Source organism: Pelophylax lessonae (assembly GCF_965119305.1).
Source record: "Pelophylax lessonae genome assembly, chromosome: 6".
Lineage (NCBI taxonomy): Eukaryota > Metazoa > Chordata > Amphibia > Anura > Ranidae > Pelophylax > Pelophylax lessonae.
The window spans coordinates 30,623,487-30,646,482 of NC_138773.1; the positions used below are offsets into that span (position 1 = coordinate 30,623,487).

A 22,996-nucleotide genomic window follows, 5' to 3' on the forward strand; every position below is an offset into this window, starting at 1 on the left:
TAAAGACAGTGATGGCGAACATTGGCACCCCAGATGTTTTGGAACTACATTTCCCATGATGCTCAACTACACTGCAGAGTGCATGAGCATCATGGGAAATGTAGTTCCAAAACATCTGGGGTGCAAAGGTTCGCCATCGCTGTCTTAGTATGCACTCCTATATAGTATAAATGGAAGTGATAATACAAAAATCCAATATATGTGCAAAACATTTATATACAGTGCCAAATATGGTGTAAAAATATATAAAACATATATATAACCTATAATAAGTAATATAAAGTGCCAAGTGCAAATTATCCACAATATTAATGCTCAGTCCAATAATGTGTGTATGCCAAATGGCAGCATTCAGTGGGAATCTGAGGAGGTATATATAAAAGGTAATTGGTGCTTCCTGTGCTCTTCAGTGCTGTGTTCTCCCCCTATGGTGTTAAACTCACCGCACATCGTTCCCCGTCAAGGGGTATCGGGGCTTTCAACAATATGTTGGTTCCTGGGTCTCCGTATGTCTCCACCGAGTATTACATGAAATGATATAATGGACAACCCATAGTGTACCAATATAGGAAATTTATTGTAAAAAACAGCATCCAGCGTTGTACAATCAAAATGGTGTTCGTGCCGGATTTCCGGGTACCGCGCGTTCCTCGGTCCGTAACCACACAACCGGAAGTGGCGCAATGATGCTCAGGTCCCTCCCTACGCGTTTCGTCAGTCTGACATCATCAGGAGCGGCGTCATTTTGCCTCCCTTCCAGCCATTATATATACTGCTGTAACTAGGCAACCCCAGGTCTAATATTTCATATTTCAGCCCCAGATGCAATATTTTTAATTCTTCTTCATTGAAATCAATACTGCTCAAGTTAAAGATGCCTGCACCAAAAAAAAGAAAATAGTAGATCTGGGGCTGAAATATGCCCCGGATAGGAACCTTGATCAATTTGAGACATACATAGATCTCCAAAAATTTACCAGAAAATTGAACATTAAAAAATGGTATTTAACCACAAAAATGGGGGAAACTGTGGAATAGAACACAAATTTGAAGAATAAATCTACATTCAACCCGAAATGTCCAGGAGGGGATAGCATAGAAGTATTAAAAAAAATGGTGGTAGAAGACATCAAACAAATGCGAATAAAGGGCAAACAACATTCCAAGGTGTGGAAAACCATTAAAGAACTTGAACAGAAAAAGGAGGTAGTTATTAGACCAGCAGACAAGGGAGGGGGATTGGTCATCCTAAAAAAGACTACAAGAAGGAAATAGAAAAATTACTGAAAACAGAAGGCACGTACAGGAAATTAAATTATAACCCAAAGAAGGGATAAGAAAAAGTTAAAGAACTCTGTGAAAAAAGGGAAAGAAAAAGGCCTTCTGACCAAGAAGGAGGCAAACTACCTAATCCCAGAAGCCGCGAGAACATCGATTATCTATTATGTGCCCAAGATACATAGAAATCAACATGCATCTCCAGGGAGACCCATAGTCAGTGTGATTGATTCACTATTTTCAAGGCTGGGGGAATATTTGGACCAATTCCTGCAACCAGTTGTCAAAGAAGTCAAATCTTATCTAAAAGACAGTAGGGAACTCATTTCGGAGATAAGGGATCTTACAATTGAAGAAGGGGACATACTGGTGACAATAGATATGAAGTAATTGTACACCAATATAGTGCAAAGTGATGGTCTTAAAGGAGTAGAATAGGCATTACAGAGATATACAAATCTGAAGCAGACACAAATCAAATACATCATTGAAGGCCTGAATTTGGCTATGACTAGTAATTATTTCTGGTACAAAGGGAGTTATTACGTGAAAACTAAGGGGGTGGCAATGGGAGCCAAATATGCCCCAAGCGTAGCCAACCTTTTCATGAGTTAGTGGTAAGAAGAACAAATTTTCCACAATCTGAGACATGAATTAAAATGTTTGCAACAACGGAATTATTTCGACCTTCATCTGTACAAAGTGAATAACACATTAGGAACAAAAACATTCTTCAAACAAACTGACAGAAATGGAAATATTCCAATGAATAGCTGCCACCACCCAAAATGGATTGGGAATATACCCAAGGGGCAACTATTAAGGATTAAAAGAAACTGCAGTAACCCCATGGACTACGATGAACAGGCCAACATTCTTATTAAAAGATTTCTAGAAAAGGGATATGATAAGCAGGAACTTGAAAATTTTTAAATGAAAAAAGGGAATATGGAAAGAGAAACCCTATTACTAGATAAGAAGAAAGAAAACAATAAGGAAATGGAGGTGGCCTTTATCACAGGCTTCAGTAGACAATACAAGGAACTTGAAAAAGTCATAAGGAAGCATTGGAGTATACTCAAATCTGACAAAACTTTGAAAAATATTTTACCGAAGGGTCCCAGATTCATCTATAGAAGAGCGCCAAATCTCAGGAACAAATTGGTCCACAATGTGGTAGATCCCCCAAAAGAAATCAATATATGTCCAGAAATAAAAGGTTTCTACAGGAGTCAGACATGCCTAGCCTGTAAAAGGAGCAGTAAACAACCGCAGAGAAAATACTCCTTTAGATCCACGGTAACGGGAAAGGAATACAAAATTAAGGAACTCAGCTCCTGCAAGAGTACCCATGTGACTTATGTTTTGGAATGCCCGTTCAAGTTACAATACTTGGGGAGAACCACAAGGCCCTTACACGTGAGAATAAAGGAGCATATTACTAACATCAAGAAAGGCTTCTTAAAACATAGTGTGTCATGACATTTTAGGAAAAAGCCCTAACGAGATCCGGGAGTTATGACTTTTTATGGAATTGACCGCATCGAGGAAAACTGGAGAGGAACAAACAAGAGAATTAGAGTAGGTTCACACTGAGGCGACACGACTCCTTACTACTTTGGGGGCGACTTGTGCAGTCCCGTGCACCACGACTTCGGAGCGACTTGCAGGGACTTCACATAATGGAAGTCTATGCAAGTCGCTCCGAGGTCGCCCCGAAGTAGTACAGGACCCTTTTTCTAAGTCGGAGCGACTTGTGTCGCTCCTATTAGAACGGGTCCTGTAGCGGTCAATGGACCGCGAGGGAGCGCGACTTGTCAGGCTGACAAGTCGCCTGACAAGTCACGCTAGTGAGAACCGGCTCTTAAAGTATCACAAAACTAAACAAAATTGATTATTTTTTTTATTAAATACCGTCCAACCAATTCCAGAAGGAATTAAACATTGACATAGACCTTAATTGCTTTTTAAGCAATCCTTAATTGGTATAAACAAAAAAAGCGACAATTTTGAAAAAATAACAATATTTTTCAAATTTTTTATGAAATTCTCAAAAAAAAATCAAATTTTTAACATTTTAGGCCAATTTGTTTTCTGATACATATTTTTGGTAAAAAAAAATCACAATAAGCATATTTTGATTGGTGTGCGCAAAAGTTATTGCGTTTACTAACTACAGGAAAGATTTATGTCATTTTTATTGTTTTTTTTAATAATTAGTAATGGCGGCGATCTACGATTTTTTTTGCGGGATTGCGACATTGCGGCGGACAGATCGGACCCCTAACTGATATTTTTGACACTTTTGGGGGGACCAGTGACATTACTACAGTAATCAGTGCTATAAATATGCACTGTTACTGTACTAAGGACACTGGCAGGGAAGGGGTTAACTTTATTGGTGATCAAGGGTTTAAGTGTGACCCTAGGGGCGTGATTCTATCTGTCAGGGGTCGTGGCTTGTTAGATCATCACAGAGACATAAGAACCTACATAGCAGAATCGCATAGCTTCTATGATGATCTAAGGGAGAATGACAGACGGCTGTGTTTACATCAGCCATCTGTCTTTCTCCCTCTGCTGCGGGAGATCGTGAGTGGCCGGCGGCCATCGGAGCCGCCGATCACCCGCGCTAGCTCCTTAGGGAACGAGCGGGGGCGGGAGCGCACCGGCGGCGGCGTGCCCTCACCCCTGACAGGTGGCCAACCGAGTGACGTACGGATACGTCACTTTGCCCAGCAGCGGCAGAGTGCCGCAGTATATGCACGGTGGGTGGGGGTAAAGTGGTTAATATTGTGGATAATTTGCACTTGGCACTTTATATTAGTTATTATAGGTTATATATATGTTTTATATATTTTTACACCATATTTGGCACTGTATATGAATTTTTTGCACATATATTGGATTTTTGTATTATCACTTCCATTTATACTATATAGGAGTGCATACTAAGATATAGCCCTCCCTCTAGTGGTGACTATATAGTATAACAATTTTCACTATTTGTTGTATTTGGAACAATTCACAGCACAGCACAGCACAAGCACTTTAAGGTGGATGGCTGTTATTTAAAGCACTCGTCACTTTATTATTATTTCAATAAGGATTGTGGTATTATTTTACAGTTAATATTACCAATATTTATACACAGGGCTTTTTTTCAGCGGGAACGCGGGGGAACGCAGTTCCGGCACCTTTAGCACTGAATGTATGTAATAACAAGGGGTGCTGGAGCGGAGGTGGTATTTTTTAACAGGGGGCCCATTGTGTGAGGGATCTATTGTTGTGGGGGGGGGGGAGCTTTTGTTGCTGGCGTGGGGACTTTTGTTGCTAGGGGGATATATTGTTGCTGTGGTGGGATCTATTGTTGCTGGTGCGATCTAGTGTGGCCAGAATCATTTTTACTGCTTTTTATGTTAATAATAAATTGCATACAAATTACTTAATTACTTACAAAATTATATTTGGTTCTGTATTCTCTAAAATGGGCGATCCTGGGAGGTGGGTAGAGAGTGGAACCAAGGGACGGTACTCAAAAGGTAGGTAGGGGGCAGAGACAAGGGGGTGACTCAAAGGTTGGGGGGGGGGGGGTTCCTGCACCTATTCTCTGAGAAAAAAAGCCCTGTTTATACAACACTAGAAGACACATACACATTTTTCAGTGGATTTACTTAGCTCTCAGTTGAAAGTATATACAGAGAAGCGCCATAACCCTATACATTTAACATATATAAATATCCATAGAACTATAAATAATCAAAATTATATATCTTATGTATCGAATTCAAAGCTTCAAAAGAAAAGGTGCTCCAATGCATAAGTGACACTCTATCAAAAGTGCATATGTGGAAACCAGGTCTCAGTGCCACCAATCAAATTGTATGGATAAATGAAGTGCATAGGCACCAAATGGTTAATATATAAATAAAATAAAGTGCATAAGTCACATTGGTGCAAATAGCAATAAAAAAGAAAATATATAAGTTATACAATAATCTAAGAAGAACATAAAGTACAAACAATAGTGCTGAGTGTCCAAACACTTTATAAATAGCAGTGATTCTCCTAAATATTTTTCCTTTATAAGTGAAGTCCTTGAATTTTATATTAGAATTCTCCACCCGTATTTCAGTGATCTGGGGTGCTCTTCAGTGACAACACCTCTGTGTGTACTAACTGCTCACCTCCAGCTATTATTAGCAGAGCATGTGGGTATTGCAGGTTGGCTGGCTTCTAATCCTTCTGTATATGCTCCGTTTTGATGAAATAGAGAACTATTCAACTTTCAGTATAACACTGATATGCAGTCCTTATGGCTCAGCCCCACTGCAAAGGAGGATTTTCACATTTCCTGGAGTTGGGCTTTAATGTATTACTAACATACAGTATAATGTATATATGCTGCAGAAGCTGCAATTAGTTGTCAGGCTTGTATGTATCGGTATTATCTGTATTATTCATCCTTGTTTATATCACTTGTACAGAACCACAGCATAGGATCCCACTATATAAATAACTGATAATAGGAATGTAAAGATTGCATTTGTTTTCTATAACCTCTTCATTAACTCACAGTGCTATTTACCTTTGCAGGATGGAAAACATTGTGACCAAGGTCCGAATGCCATTGACAGGGGTGATTGGTCTTATTATGTCCTTCTCCGCGTTCCAGCTCTATCTTAAGATTAAGCCTGAGAAAGCCAAGGAAATGCTAAGAACAGCAGAGGAAAGGTGAGCATGTAGGTGAATAGGACAGGAAATAGCAGCAGGGAACGCAGGATAAGAAAGGTACAAATTGTGCAGCAGTGTTGTCACCCTGAGGACAGAGTGATCTTAGAAAAGGCATGAAGCTTTAAATAGTCTTTAACATAGGCGTGCGCACGAGGTGCGCCGGATGTGCCTGGGCACACCCTAATCACCTCATGCACCGGGGATTTTTCTCATCCAGAATCCAGTTCCATCCCGGTGTGCACATTCTCCAGGCACACTGGTAACACACGGCCCACACCCGCTTCTCATTGATGGGCTGATCGTACAATTTTAGCACCTGATCTAAGAGCAGCCCCCACCCCCCACATCACCACCGCAGACGCTGCCTGTCTTCCCCAGCATCCATCAATGGGAGGATACACAGCCATCCTCAGCCCCCGCCTACTCCTCCCTCCTACCAAGAACTGTCATCAACAGGAATGGGTGAGGGGGACACGGACCGACAGGGGGGATCCTGTGATAGGGATTGACAGGGGATCCTCTGTTAGGGCTGTGAAAGGGACCACTGGGGGAACATCTAGTAGGACTGTAATAGGGACTACAAGGGGGATCCTCTCCTAGGACTGGGATAGGGACCACAGGGGAGATCATCTGGTAGGGCTGTGATAGGGACCACAGGGGGGAACCTCTGCTAGGGCTGTGATAGAGACCATGTGGAGGATCCTCTGCTAGGGCTGTTATAGAGAGCACAGGGGGGATCCTCTGCTTGGGCTGTGATAGGGACAACAGAGAGGGGATCCTCTGCTAGGGCTGTGATAGAGACCATAGGGGGGATCCTTTGGTAGGTCTGTGATAGGAACCACAGGGGAGATCCTCTTGTAGGGCTGTGATAGGGACCACAGGGGGGAACGTCTGCTAGGGCTGTGATAGGGACCACGTGGGGGATTCTCTGCTAGGGCTGTCATAGGGACCACAGGGGAGATCCTCTGGTAGGGCTGTGATAGGGACCACAGGGGGGAACGTCTGCTAGGGCTGTGATAGGGACCACGTGGGGGATTCTCTGCTAGGGCTGTGATAGAGACCACAGGGGGGATCCTCCCCTTGGGCTGTGTTAGGGATCACAGAGGGGGGATCCTCTGGTAGGGCTGTCATAGAGACCACAGGGGAGATCCTCTCCTAGAGCTGTGATAGGGACCACAGGGGGATCCTCTGCTAGGACTGGGATAGGGACCACAGGGGAGATCCTCTGGTAGGGCTGTGATAGAGACCACAGGGGGGATCCTCTGCTAGGGCTGTGATAGAGACCACAGGGGGGATCCTCTGCTAGGGCTGTGATAGAGACCACAGGGGGAATCCTCTGGTAGGGCTGTCATAGGGATCACAGGGGAGATCCTCTGCTAGAGCTGTGATAGGGACCACAGGGGGGATCCTTTGCTAGGACTGGGATACGGACCACAGGGGGGATCCTCTGCTAGGACTGGGATAGGGACCACAGAGGAGATCCTCTGGTAGGGCTGTGACAGGGACCACAGGGGGGGATCCTGTGCTAGGGCTTTGATAGGAACAACAGCGGGGATCCTCTGGTAGGACTGTGATAGGAACAACAGCGGGGATCCTCTGGTAGGACTGTGATAGGGAACATGGCAGAAATCCTCTGCTAGGCCTGCAATAGGGACCACAGTGGGGATCCTCTGCTAGGACTGTAAAAGGGATCACAGGGGAGATCCTCTACTAGACCTTATGATGGGAACACAGGGGGAACCCCTGGAAGGACTGTGATAGGATTGACAGAGGGGTCTGCTGCTAGTACTGTGCTAGGATTGACAGAGGGGATCCTGTGCTAGGATTGACAGAGGGGATCCTGTGCTGTGATTGAAAGAGGGGATCCTGTGCTGGGACTGACAGAAGGGATTCTGTTCTGGGACTGACAGAAGGCTTCCTGTGCTGGGACTGACGGAGGGGATCCTGTGCTGGGACAGACAGAGGGGATCCTGTGCTGGGACAGACAGAGGGGATCCTGTGCTGGGACTGACAGAGGGGATCCTGTGCTGTGACTGACAGAGGGGATCCGGTGCTGGGACTGACAGAGGGGATCCGGTGCTGGGACTGACAGAGGGAATCTGGTGCTGGGACTGACAAAGGGGATCCAGTGCTGGGACTGACAGAGGGGATCCAGTGCTGGGACTAAGAGAGGGGATCCTGTACTGGGACTGACAGAGAGGATTATGGGCTGAGACTGACAGAGGGGATCCTGTGCTGGGACTTACAGGGGGGATCCCGTGCTGGGACTGTGCTAGTACTGACAGAGAGGATTTTATGCTGGGACTTATAGAGGGGATCCTTTACTGGGACTGTGCTAGGACTGACAGAGGAACATGGTGGTTGCCGTGGCCTTCTATGGGGCTGCATGAGCGCTGCTGATGTTGGAGAGCTGCATTTCATTGATGGTATCATGAATTCACAGATGTACTGCTCTATATTGAAAGAGAAGATGCTACCATCACTCCGTGCCCTTGGTTGTCGTGCACTTTTCCAACATGACAATGATCCAAAACACAAATCTAAGGTCACTGTTGCATTTCTGAAGAAGAACAGGGTGAAAGTGATTCAGTGGCCAAGTATGTCTCCTGATCTTAACCCAACCAAACTTCTATGGGGAGTTCTGAAGAGACGGCATCACTCTCCATCCAGCAAACAGACTGTAGAAGAGGTTGTGCTCGAAGAATGGAAAACGATAGATGTTGCAATATGTCACCATAGTAGTTTTTCTTGTGGGGTCTATTCATTTTTGCATTAACTAATTTTAGTAAAACTGAAGATTTTGTCATCTAAGTTATATTATTAACTTATTAACCTTACTTTTATGTAGTGAGATAAACAAATGTCTAAATATATATATATATATATATATATATATATATATATATATACACACAGTATGCACACACACAGGCATGTGTGTTGAAGCTTTGGGGTGCACACCCTAATGCAATAGGCTGCACACACCTACTGTATGTGTTACACCCTAAATATGAATGTAATATAATCATGGTCCAAAAGGTTCAACTAAGCCCCACTGGAAGGTTCGACCCCACTGGAAGCCACCTAAAAAAACAGTTTTGAGTGGAGTTGTGTTAAAAACGATTCAGTCTTTGGGAATATTCTCAGACTATACTCTACATGAATCTTGTTTCAGGTTCCTTCGGATCATGGGGACGTCCTCCACTGAAACTGAGGTTGAAATTTGGCTAAAAAACGTCCTGCTGTTGGCTTCTAAACCGCAGTGAAGCATTTATTTGAAAAATGGATGGTAAACCCTGCAAGACGTGGCTGGAGACCCCGCAGATCAGTATTTGACCATATCAGAAGTTTCAGCATATAGTTACAGAGTTACATAGTTGATAAAAGACATCAGTCCATCCAGTTCAACCTATGATGTGTGTGTTTGCTGTTAACCGTAGATTGTACACCCCTGTATGTTGTGGTCTTTAAGGTGTCCATCTAATAGTTTTTTGAAACTATCGATGCTCCCTGCTGATACGACTGCTTGTGGAAGAGAATTCCACATCCTTACTGCTCTTACAGTGAAGAACCCCTTACGTATTTTAAGGTTAAACTGCCTTTCCTCTAGTTTTAGTGAGTGGCCACGTGTCTTATTGTATTTCCCTTTCTCTAAAAAGTATGTTCCATATGCTAGGGTCGCCAGTACAGTATTTGTACATTGATATCATATCCCCCCTCAATCGTCTCTTCTCCAGAGAGAATAAGTTCAGTGCAGTGCTTGGACTCTGCTATGCACCTGTAACTGTATTGTACCAAATGTCTACTCATATTGTCATATATACAATATAATTTATTTTGATGATCTTTTCTACTATCACTTTTTTCTAATAAATTGTATATTTTATTCAAATTAAATCTTTCCTATGAGAGATTTTTATTAGTTACCTTTAAAGTCCCACCCATCATAGGGGGGTTCTTTCTTTACAAAGTTCAGTGCTTGTAGTCTTTCCTCATAGCTGATGTCCTCCATTCCCCTAATTATTTTTGTTGCCCTTCTGTGGACTCTCTCCAGTTCCAGCACATCCTTCCTGAGGACCGGTGCCCAGAATTGGACAGCATACTCCAGATGTGGCCGGACCAGAGTCTTGTAGAGTGGGAGAATAATCTCTTTATTTCTGGAGTGAATCCCCTTTTTTATACAACCCAGTATTCTGTTGGCTTTGCTTGCAGCGGCTTGGCATTGCATGCCACTGCCAAGCCTGTTGTCTACCAGTACCCCCAGGTCCTTTTCCATCCTAGACTCACCCAGAGGTTCCCCCCTCAGTGAGTAGCTTGCTTTCGTGTTTCTGATGCCCAAGTGCATTACTTTACATTTTTCAACATTAAACCTCATCTGCCATGTAGTTGCCCACCCCATTATTTTGTACAGGTCCGCTTGTAAGGTTTCCACATCCTGCATAGAATATATTGGCATGCTTAGTTTAGTATCATCCGCAAATACTGAGATTGTACTCAATATCCCCTCCTCTAGATAATTTATGAATAAATTAAACAGGATTGGCCCCAGGACAGAACCTTGGGGGACCCCACTTTCCACACCCGCCCAATCCGAGTACTCCCCATTTATCACCACCCTCTGGACTCTCCCCTGGGCCAGTTCTCTATCCAGGTACTCACCCTATGGTCCATTCCTACCTTCCTTAGTAACAGTAAGCGTTTGTGGGGAACGGTGTCAAAGGCCTTTGCAAAGTCCAGGTACACCACATCCACAGGCTTACCTTTATCTAGGTGGCAGCTCACTTCATCGTAGAAGGTTAATAGATTGGTTTGGCAAGAACGATTTTTCATGAATCCATGCTGATTACTACTAACAATAAAATTTTCATTACTAAAGTCTTGTATGTGGTCCCTTAACATCCCCTCCAAAATCTTGCAGACTACTGATGTTAGGCTGACCGGCCTATAGTTACCCGGGATATATCTCGGTCCTTTTTTAAATATTGGTACCACGTTGTTTTTTTTCCAATCAGCTGGCACCATACCCGTCCGTAGACTATCCTTAAAGAACAAGAATAATGGTCTGGCAATCACCTGGCTGAGCTCTTTAAGAACCCTCGGGTGCAAGCCATCCGGTCCCGGTGATTTATTTATGTTAAGTTTCTCTAGTTTAGTTCTAAGTCTATCTTCTGTTAGCCATGGCGGTACTTCCTGAGGTGTGTTGTTTAGTTTAGCCTTACAAGCTGGGTTAGTGTAGCCCCCCGATTATTTTGTGAAGATTGAAGAGAAGAAATGATTTAACACTTCAGCATGTCAGATGTACAAACAGAAAACTGAAGCGCAATCCTCTCTATATAAAATTACTCCATGAACAATGAGACAAATTATCAACTGTGACAATGTAGCAAAAAGGCCAAATAAAGAAAAACATTTCTAAATATATACCTTTGTATCTTTCGTGATCATTTATCTTCAACCCCCACTGTTTATGAATCCCTCCTAATAGCTCAGTCCCATACACCAATACTCACAAAGATCTCACCAGGGTATTGACTTTATTATGAATTAAGGTTTACAGTTCATTGATTAACCTCTTTAAGGCAACGTTATGCATATAAGTGGCTGCATGGGAGGTGGGACTTCACACCCATCCTCTGCATATATTTCTGTGTTGTTCTGGGGGGCGCATCATCAGCACCACTAGAACTGTGACTATACTGTCACCGATTTCTCATGGTCAACTACCAATGATAGGGATCTGGTAGGACAGTCTCCAGATGAGGTCATCACTGCGCAGAAAATTACAGTGCTTAGGATGATCAGAAGCCCTTCCTACCAGCCTCAAGTGTCACAGCTTACTTTACTCCCTTAGCGGTAACCCCAAGCGTGACTCGGGGTGTTTTTTTCATGCTAGGATCGGTATCCCCGAGTCACGCTCGGGGTAGATGTGCAGAGCCTGCAGCGGGGTTCCTTACCTTCTCCTGGTGATCCAGCGATGATCTCCCATTGCTGTGATCGCCGCTGAGATCCCCGCCACGCCGTCCGTCGATCTGATGACTTCCTGGTTCCGTTCCCTGCAGCAGCAATGGTGCATGGGAGCTGAACTGGGAGGGAAATTCAAATGTTGCACCAACACAAACACATAAAAAGGAGGTGATACAATGTAATCTGAGAGGATTACACTGTATCACCTTAGTATCAGTATTACTTAGTTTACAATTAGTATTGTAAATTATAAATTATATTATTAATATATATTATATATAATATATTTTATATTTTATAATATATTTATTATTAATAAAATATTTATATTTTATTATATATATATATATATATATATATATATACAGGGCTTTTTTTTCAGAGAATAGGTGCAGGAACTCCCCCTTTCTGGGTCAATTCTTGACTCTGCCCCTACCCACCCCTGAGCACCGTTTCTTGATTCAAACCCCCCCCCAACTCTTAGTGCCGCCCCCTTTACAGAATACAGAGCCAGGTATCATTTTGTGGTGCTAAGTAATTTGTATGGAATTTGGTACACCCATCTACTGTTCAGAGAAGTCTGGCCAGAAGTGGTCTTCATGGAAGAATTGCAGCCAAAAAGCCATATCTCTGATGTGGAAACAAGGCTAAGCCATTCAACTATGCAAGAAAACATTGGAACTGGGGGGCAGAAAAATGGCAGCAGGTGCTCTGGACTTATCAGTCAATATGTGAAATATTTGATAAAAACAATGATTTGTCAGCACCTTATATACCAAGAACAAAAAGCAGCATGCAAACAGTGTGAATATACAAACACCAACAAAATATAATATAATATAAAATATAAATGTAAAAACACCAACAACATATAAATATATAATATACTGTATATAGCGCTGCAACCTTATTTTTATATGTGAAATATTTGGCTTTAGCAGGAGGCAGTTTGTTGGTGAAGGACTTGAGAGCGGTACAATAATGAGGTTCTGCAGGGAACAATGAAGCATGGTGGATGTTCTTTGCAAGTTTGGAGTTGGAGATTTGGTCAGGATCAATGGTGTCCTCAATGCTAAGAAATACAGGCAGATACTTGTCCATCATGCCATAACAGCAGGGAGGCATGTTGTGATTGGCCACACATTTATTCTGCAGCAGGACAATGACCCCAAACATACAGCCAATGCCATTAAGAACTATCTTCAGTGTAAAGAAGAACAAGGAGTCCAGGAAGTGATGGTTTGGCCCCCACAGAGCCCTGATCTCATTATCATGGAGTCTGTCTGGGATTACATGAAGAGACAGAAGGATTGGAGGCAGCCAACATCCACAGAAGATCTGTGGTTAGTTCTCCAAGATGTTTGGAACAACCTACCTGCCGAGTTCCTTCAAAAAACTGTTGGCAAGTGTTCCTAGAAGAACTGATGCTGGTTTGAGGGCAAAGGGTGGTTACAGCAAATATTGATTTGATTTGGATTTCTCTTCTGTTCAATTACTTTCCATTTTGTTTATTGATAAAAAATAAACTATTAACACTTCTACTTCTGAAAGATTTCCTAATTTTCAACATTTTTCCCACCTGCCTAAAGCCTAGTACACACGCAACGAATTTCCGCCGACCGGTAGTCCGTCTTTTGTCCAGAGTGGTGTCTGTTGGTTGGAATGTGCTCTAGACTGCACACAAATTTTCCCATAAGACAGAATTCTACTTCAGAAGTGATGTCATGTGTTGGATTGCTTTCTATGTGTTCTTTCATCTCTGAGCATGCCTAGTCTTGCTCATAAGGTTTTTCCCGGTCGAAATCTGTACTAAGGAGATGAAAATCGGACCTGTTTTGACGGATGACAAAAATTTTATAGCCTGCACACCAGGATTTTTTCGGCCGAAAAGTCAGAGTCGGCTGTCGAAAGCACCATAATAACAAACCGAAAATCGGCAGATCGGTCGTCGGACGAAATTTCCCGGCCGAATTTCTTCTCGTGTGTACGGGGCTTAAAACTTTTGCACAGTAGTGTAGTTCAACCTCTCTTATTTTGTGTGTGTATGTGTTTAAGTCACAACCATTTCCCATATCCCTGTATATTGCATTCACTAAGATCTCCATCTAAATGTTTTTTTCTTTTAAATATCGACACTCCCCACTGACACCACCAAATGTGGAAGGAAGTTCCACCTCCTTACCGCTCTAACAGTAAAGAACCCCCTATGAAGTTTCCAAGATCTAGTAAATATTTATGAAGACACTATGATTAACCACTTGTGGACAATCATGTATGTATAAAAATTTTGTGTCAGCAAGTAGTTATGCCAGGATCATGGCTGCAGATCCTAAAACCATTTTTCTAGCCAGCGATCAGGTGTCCTGTAAAGGTGATCCAGGTGGCTATACAGCCGCCCAATCGCTTTGCTCGAAAGGTCCCCAACTCCCCTGCCACCACCCGCAGTGTTTCCCAATTTCTCCCATTCCCCCGGGGTAGCCCAGGACCACAGTAAACAGTCAGGAGAGCTTAACACAGAAGAGATGGAGGAATATGTGTTCCTTCATCTCCTCTGTGACAAAAAAAGCCAGAAGCAAAAATTATTTTGTCGCTTAGGTTTCAGAGCTGTCATTCTGTGACTGTTACAGCTGTTTTGAGGGTAGAGGAGACATCAGGGGTATAATAGACCCCCTGATGTCTCCATAAAGAGTACTTGTCACCTGTCTAAAGTTATCACAAGAGGCTTGTTCAACCCCTTGAGATAACAATAAAGGTAATTGAAAAAAAAAAAAACAAAGTTTTAAAAAAGTATAAAATATTAAATTAACATTAAATAAATAAAAATAATAATAAAAAAAATTAAATCACCTTTGTCCCCCATGCACACACGCAAACACAGTGTAGATCTAGCATGCATATGTAAATGTAAATTCGTATGGAATTTTTACCAGCATGGCCCAGCAAGAGGGGTTCAGGCACCACCAACAACCAAGGCCCAATTTTTCTGCACCTCTATGACTAGTACATGCCATTTGAAATTTGTATGTATATTTGTATATGACATTTTTTCCTTTAGTAATGTCAGTATTGCTGCAGCAGCCTACATACATGGTAGAGATGCGCTACTTTACAGACACATTAAGGGGACCCCCCAGGCACGATATTTAAAGGTATTTATCATTTTTATAGTTTCACTTTAAGCCTCATTAAAATCAGTAAATCACTGCTCCTTTAAAAACGATTGTTTTTTAAAAAAAATTTTTGCATTGCTACATGTTCCCCAGGTCAGGACCCGGACCTCTATACACTTTAGTTGGGCAATAACTTGCATTTAAGGCTTTAAAATGAGGACCTTTGATTTTTGACATTCGAGTCCCATAGACTTCAATGGAGTTTGTTTGTTCCAACAAACTTTTACCTGTTCGCGGTATTCTGGTGCGAACCGAACAGGGGGGTGTTCGGCTCATCACTACTGGTGAGTACTGCTGGCGGGTAGTGCTGGTGGGTACTGCTGGTGGATACTGCTGGCGGGTACTGCTGGTGGGTAACGCTGGTAGGTAATGCTGGAGGCTAATGCTGGCTCCTCTGAGATGGAGAGTGTGATAGGAGCGGTGCTGGCGGAAGCATGCGGCTGCAGTAGAGAGCAGAGCCACTGCTTCCTGTATGGCTCCTGTCACAGTCAGATTGATATCACTCCACCTGTGACAGGAGCCAGAACTACACAGGAAGCATCAGCTCCGTTCTTCACTGACACACCTGACACTGCAGTAATCAGCCGGGACATCACGCGGCACTTGGGAGCCGCAGGCCAACTGCGGGAGACTCCCAACTGGGGCCCCCCAGGCAACTGCCCAGCATGCCCATGCGGTAAGACGGTCCTGTGAACTTGACATTCTTGTGGGTAGCCATGTACCAGTAGGCTAGGCTTGCTTGGCTTATAGGAACTGGGACTACTATAGGTGATGCTACACTAAGCTATATTTCGTTACCATGGAGGTGGTCATTACAGTACATTCATTTTGACACTATTGGTTAATTTGTATGATATACAAGATACAATGTCCAGTACAAAATCAGCCCAGACAGTGAAAAAGTCTCACACATGTTGTATCCCCATACTCAGGAGGAGTAGCAGAATGTGTTTTGGGGTGTAATTGTAAGCTGCATGTGAGAGCTTTTTTCCACATTGTAAGAATATTTAATAATATCTTGCGCTCGTACTTCATTATGTCAGAATATTTATACTGCTCTGAATATAACAGTGTCTATTTATGGTTAATAAGCAAAGATCTGTGCGGTAGGAGAATCTCCACGTATTTCCACAAATCAATATGTAGTGAATTCTTTTTAATTGATTCATTTCTTTTAAAAGCATATACCAATCTTAGTGAGTACAGTCTACAGTATGGAATATATATAAAATATTTATTCACAAGACATGTAATCACAATATATGATCAAACTTAAAATGACACAAAAAGATAACTCTACATGAAATACTAACTTCAAACAATGAATGCAATGTGATGTTTAGCTCAATAATGAAAGTGAAACTGAAACAAAGTAAAAGCAAAACGAAAGCAAGATTACCATTTCTCCAGGTATAGCATAAACCATAGGTAAGTATTCTATATAAACAGACCACAATTGTCTGGGAATCGCATAGCTGAAAGTCACTTCACTGCAGATGAAGCGAGAATAAGCCATGCAAAATCGATGACTAAAATCGCAATAATGCGCTGAATCTGATATTAATAAAAATGTATAAAAACAAAAATCAGCTATTTAGAGAAAAATCTACTATGGTTTATACGGCTGGGATTGTAATCTTATTACCCTTAAATATGCAATATAAAACATATAAGGAAGGAAATAAACAATGTTGAATAAAATCAAATAACATAGCAAGGCATATTTACCACACTTAAGATGGCTGCTAGCTTCAAATGGTCGTTACCAGAGTCCTAAGATGGATGCCTTTCTTAAGATGGTGGACAGTGAGGGAGGAGTTTCGTTTGGCGTCCCTCAAAGTTTCAGATGAATGATGGAGCAAGATGGAGTATGTCTGGATGAGTATATCGAGGGATGTAGTAGTGTGTGTGATGTATGTGTATTGTATGTTGGGCAATGTAATGTGTCCTATCTGGGTTCTTCCTTTTATATGGTATGAACAAAGGCCTATTAAATTACCATAAGTTAAACCCAGAGGGAGGAACACTATCCCCATTGGTTGGGATATTCTATACCTTAACTGGTGAGGTCATAGTCACACCTCTTTTAATAACTCAATACTTTGTATAATAAAATTAAAGGATGATTTCTCTATGTACAAGATTAACTATAAAACACAACATAAAACTTTGTCCATACTCTCAGTACATACATAAATGTCCATCTAATCTCCATCATTCATCTTGACAAGTAATGCCATTTCAATAATTATATTTTTTAATACAATATATAATTTCTATATTGGAAATATCTAAATTACCCCAAGACTGCATTTGGTATTTCGTCCAAAGAGGGCAGTATTATACCGTTCATTAGATTTGGTGTTTAGAAACAATTAGAATATATTCTTATCTGATGACCTTTGACCAGTTGCTAGTGAAAGTCAATTAATTATTTGAATTCTGCCATTACTGACAGACATATTGTCTAGGATTGGAAGATCTATTACTTAGTGTATTCTAAAGCAACGCTTACATAAACACTCCTACCACATGCCTTAAAATGAAGTAATTTAAATGGAATTACTTTTCATATTCAAGTTGGGAAAGGACTTTAGAGGTCAATTTATACTGGGATTCATGTGTCAGAGTCGGGTCCGCCATAAAGGCCTGTTCAGCTTCAATTAGATTTGTCGTTGCCCTGGAGATCTCCTCAGCAGCCCGCGCTCTAACAGCTTTGATTTTGGAAATCATAGTGGATCTGGCGAACAGTTTAAATGCCTCCCACACTGCAGCCGGGGAGGCAGTGCCCTCGTTATCAGAAAAGAATTGTGTCCAGATCCCCTCAATGTCGTTCCCATCAGACACCAAGGGGAGCCAGGCGGGATTCAGGCGCCAGGCCGGGGGAGGTCTATTGCAGGGCAAGGACAACAGTATCCAATAAGGGCAGTGATCAGACAGAGTCCGTGGGGCGAAGCCTGCCGCCAGTAACCTGGGGAGCAGGGTTCGAGACAACAATATCATATCAATGCGTGACATAGAATGGTGTGCAGCCGAGAAACAGGAGTACGCACGCTGAGCGGGGTATTTGCTGCGCCAAGAGTCGGCCAAACCAAAGCTCTCCAACAATCGGGAGAACCTGGTCGGGGACGACCCCGGCGGCGCCTGGGAGGCGCCACCGGATCTATCCAGACCCGAGTCCATCACATTGTTAAAGTCGCCCAGCCAGATCACCGGGGCCCCCGGGCATTGTGCCAGAAACGCCAATCCCTCCATTATAACCACAGCAGAGTAAGGGGGGGGCACATAGAAAGCCATCAGCAGCATCAATTCCCCATAGACTGACGTTTTGAGAAAGACATATCTACCCATTGGGTCAACCTGAGATCCTAGGAGCTGGAAATGTACCGATTTGGCCACCAGAAGCGCCACACCCCTGGAGTGCGAGCTATAAGCAGAGTGCTGCACCCAGCCAACCCAGGGCCGTTTGAGAGACTGCTGTACGCGGCCCTCCAAATGTGTCTCCACCAGTACTATAATGTCAGCCCGGACACGGCGTAAAACATTAAAGACAGCCGTCCGTTTAATCTTATCGCGCATACCCCTGACATTCCACGTCAACAATTTCAATGCGGCCATGGCAGGGGTAATACGGAACGTGGAGCGGAGGCTCCCAGGATCTCAGGCAATAAGGCCACAGAACTAACAAGTCCACGGTCATACACTATCATTAATAAACGGCAGCAAAAGAGCAGGCAGTTATTACTTGAGGTCAATGTGCATAGAACAGAAACAGTATAGAGATTGTACCAAATATAAACTGTAAACAATGGTAATACCCCAATCCCCCCTCCCTGCCCTGCACCAACCCCAACTTGTGCGGGCATGTTCCCAAACAAGTGCCTCAACCAGAACAGGCCCACATGCGACTGGTAAAGAGCAAGATCAGGAGGCCAGGGACCCCCAGGATAGTCAGCAAAAATACAGCAAAATACAACTAGGACAAGCAAGGGGGCCCGGGGGCCCAGGTCCAACAGAAGTCGCAGGGGGCAACAGGGGAGTTGGGCACAAACACACGCCTGAGCGGGTGTAGGGGGCGAAAACCAACAGGTGTATCGCTGGGTAGCAAAGCCTATGGGCAGGTGGAAATCCATAGGAAGAGAACAGAAAAATCAGTTCCATCTGTGGAGCTAGGGCGCTCCGCCGGTCAAACACAGGAGCAGTAGTGCAGGGAAATGAGGGGGGAGGAGGGGGAAGGGGGATGCAAAGTCTTGAGTTCCGCAGGATCTACAAAACCCCCTCCACCTCTGCAGCAGCGTAAGGCATAGGCAATCAGGGAGAAAGTATCATGAAGTCGCCAGGGCAAGGTGGTCAGGCTCTAGCTTCCAGTCCTTCTAACCAGGAGATGGCGGCTTCCGGATCCTCAAAGAAGTGGGCTCGGTCCTCACCCTCCACTCTAAGACGGGCCGGGTACAACATAGAGTATTTGATATTCTTGATACGCAGCCTGCGTTTGACCTCCAAAAAGCTCTTGCGGCGCCTCTGGACCTCAGCAGAGAAGTCCGGGAAAATCGCTATTTTGTGATTTCCAAATGGAATGTTCCCCTTAACTCTGGCCAGGCGTAATACGGCATCTCTGTCCCGATAGTTCAGGAATTTAGCGATGAATGTGCGGGGGGGTGCACCCTGAGGGGGGGGACGCCCTGAGAGGCGATGTGCACGTTCCACAACAAAAGTGGGTGAGAAGGATTCTCTGCCATAAGTCTGAGTGAGCAATTGTTCCAAATAGGATGAGGGGTCTGCACCTTCAGAGCCCTCCGGGAGGCCAATGAACCGCAGGTTACAGCGGCGCAGCCTATTCTCCATGTCATCTTGTTTTTGAAGGATAAGGTGTACTTGTTGCTGCAGCCTGTCTGAGGAGCTTTGCAATGGGGGGAGGGAGTCTTCCACCTCGCTAATTCTGTGTTCAGCTTCACCAACTCTGTCCCTTAGCTTCTGCATATCCTGACGCATCAATGATATATCTACCTTCACCTCCTCGATTTTAGTTGTCAGCATGGTCTGGCAAGTGGCAATCGCTTCCAACACCTTGGACGTAGCAGGGCTCTCAGGCTCCTCCACCACAAGCGACGGGCCGGCGCCATCTTGGATCGGGGCCTCCTTCTCCAGCCTCCGGAATGCAGCTAGTTTAGCCGCAGCTTCAGAGCCTTTCTTCGGCGGAGACATGCGGAGGTCAGTGCCGCGGGTGTGCGGGAGGTGAAGGGAGGATTATCGTGCCCGGAGGGCTGCAGGATTAGCGGTAAAGGATATCGGTCCGGCGGAGCTCCTCTCACACACGTCCTCTCACATGCTGCGCCAGGCCACGCCCCCTAAAATGGAATTACTTTTACCTAAGTAAGATTTGTTATTTAGCAAGAATATAAACCCAACATATGGTAGACAAACAATTTCTAAATATGTATATGCCTTACATAATATAATGACATAATTATTGCTAATATCTTCACACACATAATAATGTATGTTAAAAATATATATTCTAAATGAACCTATTGTTCATCTTTAGAATACAGACAATTAAGGAGATATCACCCCCTTACATCTGGTACAGCGTCAGGCTGACTGAGTCTTATCTAAAAGAACGTCAGTTTTCCACTTATTTATGATTTTAAAAGAAATACAAAGATCTCTGTTGAAATTCTACTCTCTCTTGTAAGAGACATTTTGCAAATGAACATATGAACTTTAATTTACCTTTAAACAAGATGGAAACTATGCTGTTCAGAATCTATATGAGACTGAATATACATGGCTCTTTAAATCCATTTTTATTCTATTAGTTAATCACCCCCAATAATCCCGACAACATTTTCCAAAAAATCGTGGCAATAAAATTAAGTCTTTCCTATACCTCTCAAAAATACCTTGTAGTGGTAACTCTCTAAAATGTGGTCATTTATGGGTATTTCCATTTTCCTTGTGTTCCAGGGTGTAATGTTCCGGTACCTTTGGTACCCTAAATTACACTTTCCACAAGTGTATGCGCCCCACCATTTACTTTTGGAAAGGTGCGCATACACCTTTAAGACTGGAGCTGTCATCACCCAGCGCCGGACTAGATGGCTATTTAAAGCGCCGGTTCTCACTCACATGTGTTCGTTCAAACACCCTTACCTGGATGCTAACCTTGCTTGAAGCTTCCATGCTTGCAAGCTTACTTCGCTGACGGAACCTCGCTGCGCTGATCCCTGTATCCCGCTACTGGATCATCCGCCTCTCCTGAACCACCCTTCGGCTTTATCGCTAATAGTGCTAAGTACCCCGCAGGGGAATTCTCTATAAACTTATACTAAGCTTACACTATCTAGCTCTGCATAGTAAAGACTGTTTATCACATCTGCATATCTAGATTGCTAGCTCTTGAGACTACTGCTACTTTTCTGCACTGGGTTGATCTCTTTTGTATGTCCACCTGCTATTCTATCATCTGCTATCATACAACATTGCTAAACCTTCCTGCATCCATCTGCTACTGTCTCACCTTCAAGTGTCTATCACCTACCACCTCCACTCAACCTATCTCTCAACCTTCATCATTGTGTTACCACATACATAAAGTCACTCTAGGAACCAGCTTGCTAATTGTGTGTATTTACTGGCTGAAATAAGACCTTCCACACATGATGAGTCATTGAGGTTGGGAATGGTATCTCAGCATATCTCTTACATGACTACTGACATGGAACTATTTCTGCAGCTGAAAATCCACACCATATAAGAAACGCAGAAGCGTTACACAGGGACTCCAAAAATGTGATGTGTAATTTATGTCCCTAAAACACCTGAAGGTACTCCTTGGATTTTGGGCCTCTGAAAAGTATGTCCATGTACAGTATAGTATGCACTCAATACTTGGTTGGGGCTCCTTTTGCATGAATCAATGCGGCGTGGCATGGAGGCGATCAGCCTGTGGCACTGCTGAGGTGTTATGGAAGCCCAGGTTGCTTTGATAGTGGCCTTCGGCTCATCTGAATTGTTGGGTCTGGTGTCTCTCATCTTCCTCTTGACAATACCCCTTAGATTCTCTATGGGGTTTAGGTCAGGCGAGTTTGCTGACCGATTAAGTGCAGTGATAACATGATCATTAAACCATGTATCGGTGCTTTTAGCAGTGTGGGCAGGTGCCACGTCCTGCTGGAAAATGAAATCAGCATCTCCATTAAGCTGGTCAGAAGAGGGAAACAGGAAGTGCTCTAGAATTTCCTGGTAGAGGGCTGCGCTGACTTTGGACTTAATAAAACACAGTGGACCAACACCAAATGACACGGATACCCAAATCATCGCTGACTGTGGAAAATTTTGCATTTCATTTGGAAATCAAGGTCCCAGAGTCTAGAGGAAGAGTGGACAGGCACAAAAATCCAAGTTGCATGAGGTCCAGTGTAAAGTTTCCACTCTCAGTGATGATTTGGTGAGCCATGTCATCTGCTGGTGTTGGTCCATTGTGTTTTATCCAAAGTCCAAAGTCTACCAGGAAATTCTAGAGCTCTTCATACTTCCCTCTGCTAAAAAGATTTATGGAGATGCAGATTTCATTTTCCAGCAGGACTTGGCACCGCCCACACTGCCAAAACTACCAATACCTGGTCACATGATCATGGTATCACTGTGCTTGATTGGCCAGCAAACTCACCAGACCTAAACCCTATAGAGAATCTGTGGGGTATTGTCAAGAGGAAGATGGGAGACACCAGACCCAACAATGCAGAGAAGCTGAAAGTCCCTATCAAAGCAACCTGGTTTTCCATAACACCTCAGTAGTGCCCCAGGCTGATCGCCTCCATGCCACACTGCATGGATGCAGTAATTAA

The 22,996-nt window shown here is 43.5% G+C and overlaps 1 protein-coding gene across 1 annotated transcript in view; it reads left to right on the forward strand.

The window, feature by feature from the left end:
* LOC309557567 (putative methyltransferase) overlaps positions 1-9,363 on the forward strand; it is a 63,982-nt gene extending 54,619 nt beyond the window's left edge. Inside the window, exons 7-8 of the mRNA XM_082260354.1 lie at positions 5,875-6,012; positions 9,188-9,363. Of these exons, the coding sequence (XP_082116480.1) occupies positions 5,875-6,012; positions 9,188-9,278 (229 nt within the window). The 3' untranslated portion in view covers positions 9,279-9,363. The remainder of the gene's footprint in view (positions 1-5,874; positions 6,013-9,187) is intronic.
* The last annotated feature ends 13,633 nt before the right edge of the window (positions 9,364-22,996 follow it).